At 41.6% G+C, this 3389-nt stretch overlaps 1 protein-coding gene across 1 annotated transcript in view; it reads left to right on the top strand.

Annotated features, from left to right (window-relative positions):
- The window catches only part of Cubn (cubilin), a 221132-nt gene that overhangs the window by 1849 nt on the left and 215894 nt on the right, over positions 1-3389 (top strand). Inside the window, exons 3-4 of the mRNA XM_021193965.2 lie at positions 648-743; positions 1241-1279. Of these exons, the coding sequence (XP_021049624.1) occupies positions 648-743; positions 1241-1279 (135 nt within the window). The remainder of the gene's footprint in view (positions 1-647; positions 744-1240; positions 1280-3389) is intronic.

Genomic DNA, 3389 nt, shown 5'->3' with positions numbered 1-3389 from the left:
GTGGGGGGGGGTAAGGAGGAGACCAGAGCAGACACAGATGTGTTCTGCAGCATTGTTGCCATAGCAGAGTAGTCAGTTACTCTTATGCTTTACTGAATGCTTTCCGTACTCAGCACTGATAACATCATATGCTGCGTATCACACACAAAGTTAGAGCCAGCAGTTAGAGCTGCGTCTGGGTCATGCACTTGTGTGTTATATTGCTTGACTCTCAGGACTCTTTCATGAAAGTGTTGATTATTATTCCATTTATGAGTTACAAAGTGGGCAAATGTTTAATATCCAAAAATAAACAACAAGTAATTGGGGCAAGATTTAAAATTCAAAAGGTCTCATTCAAAACCATACATATTTGTGTTATTAGGGATTGGACAGAGGGAGTTTTAAATTACATCCTAGTCAAGCTCTGTCTCATTGAGCTATAGCCCCAGCCTACCACACTTCTTAATATGCACTCTAAAATGTTATTACATTATGGGAAAATACATATAGAAAAGTCATCGATATGTAGCTCTAGAAGAGTCAACTGAGCTTTGCCACATGTTTTGAATTTATAACAATGAGGCTTTAGTGCTTGCTCCTGTAGGATGGAAATATTTTTCCATATTGTTATTCTTTTTCTTTTCCTTTTCTTTTTAAAATATTAGATCCAGAGAAACAAAGATGATATTATAGATTTAAAAAAGAACACAACTGGTTTTCCTCAAAATATACTTAGTCAAGTTCACCAACTTAACTCGAAGGTAAGGCCGACATACGCAGTGTGCTCATGGTAAGAGCAAATGAGCTTTTGTCAGTCCAACTTTGTACATAGTGAGCTCTCTCATCGTTACATTGTGAACTTTGGGGTCGAGTGGCATAGCTGTAATGGAATCTAGGGAGTGGTAGTGGCAGAAAGCAGTAAGCACTACGGCAGGGGTTTGTCACATGACGGCTTTGTTCAAGTCCTGATAGCATCTTCCTTGTGGACCGAGGGGGGTTATCACTGTCTTTGTGCCATAATCTCCTTGTGGAGGAAACAGAGAGTCAGCTTATCAGTGGGCTGTACTTCTTTTTAAAAGACCTTTAAAAATTTACAGGTAGAAAGAAACCCCAGACGGGAGGGGGAATAAGGAGGGGGAATATAATGAATGAAAACCAAGCAAGGTGGGTCCCTAAAAGAGCAGCAGAGCAGTGGTTAACATCACGTGACATGTCTCTGCGCTCAGTAACTCGTGCATTTTCTTCCCCGCTGCTATAGCTCGTGGATCTTGAGAGAGATTTTCAAAGCTTACAGCAGGTAAGTTCTACAGATGAACAGTCACCGAAAATATGTAAGCAACATTTCTAAGGTAGATATGACTGTTGTTCCTCTGTAAACCTAGCACTCAGGAGGCCGAGCCAGGAGGATTGAGAGTTTGAATCCAGTTTAGGGTACATAGCAAGTTACCTTGAGATACACAGTGTGACTTAACCTAAAATAATAATAATAGTAGTAGTAGTAGTAGTAATAATAATAATATATTTAAGACAATAGTTTCATTATAAGCGGTCAATCAATACCAAGGACTTGATTTTCCGTTGTTTGATTCCTGCTCCCTCTTATGTCCCCTAGGATGTATGAGAAAATCCAGGGCAGTATGCCACCCTAAGGTCACTAAGAATGTGAGATCTTCTACCCCTGAGTTCACAGCCCTCAAGCCCCACCCCTTACTGCCTCCTTTAGCCATCCTGCTGTGGCTTTACGTGTGTATGTTTGCTCAGCTAGTGATCTCCCAGCTGGCATCAATAACTGAGACTCAGAAAGCCACATAGCCTCTCCATGCTGAGCTCAGAATACTGGGGTTGTACAGTGTTCTCAGATCCTTAAAGCTGCACTGGCTGGCAATTCAGCTTAAAACACTTCCCAGAGCAAATACACTCTAACCTTGCTATGTGTAGGCAAGACTGTGTTCATTTATGCTTTTCACCTTTCTTGTGGGTAAATGACTAAAACTTCAGTTGAAACTATAACCCTTCTGCCCAAAGAAATGTATAGAATCTACCAATACTTATGACTCTGAATGAAGTTTCTGCAATTCCCAGTTAATAATATCTGCTCAAATAGTCACAACTTATTTCCATAATGATTGACCTCCTACTGTGGGTGTTAAGTTTGATGAACAAGTTCATGTTCTCTGTTCATCACTTTTAAAACAGATTGTACCTCATCCTTCACATCTTCAGGGAATAGCTGAGCACATGAGAACGTGCAAAGAGCAAGGGCTGCTGGGAGCAAAGCATCATGGGGGTTTTCAAACTCCTACAGTGCTTCCCAGGTTCATTGCTGCTCAAGAACTGGAGATTACGATTAAAATGAGCTTCCGCTGTCCTCTCCCCTCTCATCTGGGTCAAGGTTTTAAGGTTTTAATGGTTTCCAATGTCAGTTTCCTTCTGCTTTGGGATAGGACGAGGTCAGCACAGTCACTGCCACCCCCCCCTCCTCCTGTCAGTTAACTAATTTTCATTCCTGCTAGAACCCCCAAATCTATGGCTTTGAACTGCTTTTGTTCACCAGAAAACTCAAAAGTTTGTGGCCAATGTTCTTAATAATGTCCTTTGACACTTTACTGGACATAACTCATTGTGGTTCTGAAGTAAAGACGTCCCAGGAGGGAGGAAAGCAGAGTTCACAGAGACACGTGCATGCGCAGTCCTGGGATTTATGATAAGGGCAGAGAAAGAATGGCTTTGCAGTAAACAGCACTGGGCCAGTTGGAGATCGCACTCTTCGTCAGCTACCGGAATTTTGTCCACAGAACTAAGCTGATTTTCTCTGAGCCTTTGCTGGTACATATGTATGGATGTAACAAACACGTTGTCCCTGTTTTAAACAGGATTTGACTAAGGTCAATACGTTAAAATGCCTTGACTGCATCAGTTCTTGTCCTCGGTGAAACTGTTGCCTCTGCACCCCCAAACCTTTACAAATTGTACAAAATTGTACAGAATAGTACCCGGTAGCTGACGAAGGGTGAGATCCCCAGTTTGTGTGGACAAAGGTAGCCCTGTTTGCTGTTCTGGTCTAAAAGCGGTCAGGTGAGCAGAGGGCAAAAGGTGTATCTTTGCTGGCAACATTTCAAACAAAGGGGCTTGGAGAGAAAAGAGTTCAGTCAGCTGAGCCAGTGGCAGGAGGGGTGGTAATAAAAGATGATCCGTTTTCAAAGGCTTATCTAGAGGTACCTGAGATAAGACCACTAGGCAAGGGTGGAAATTTCCATTTCATTTTCTTAGTGCAATAGCAACATTCATTCTTATACCTGAATTTGAAATCAACCTTTCTTTCTTTCTTTCTTTCTTTCTTTCTTTCTTTCTTTCTTTCTTTCTTTCTTTCTTTCTTTCTTTCTTTCTTTCTCTCTCTCTCTCTCTCT

The sequence above is a fragment of the Mus pahari genome, chromosome 3, assembly GCF_900095145.1.
Source record: "Mus pahari chromosome 3, PAHARI_EIJ_v1.1, whole genome shotgun sequence".
NCBI classification, from domain to species: Eukaryota; Metazoa; Chordata; class Mammalia; order Rodentia; family Muridae; genus Mus; species Mus pahari.
The sequence above is the reverse complement of the archived record's forward strand: the minus strand, read 5'-3'. Positions and strand labels throughout refer to the sequence as shown.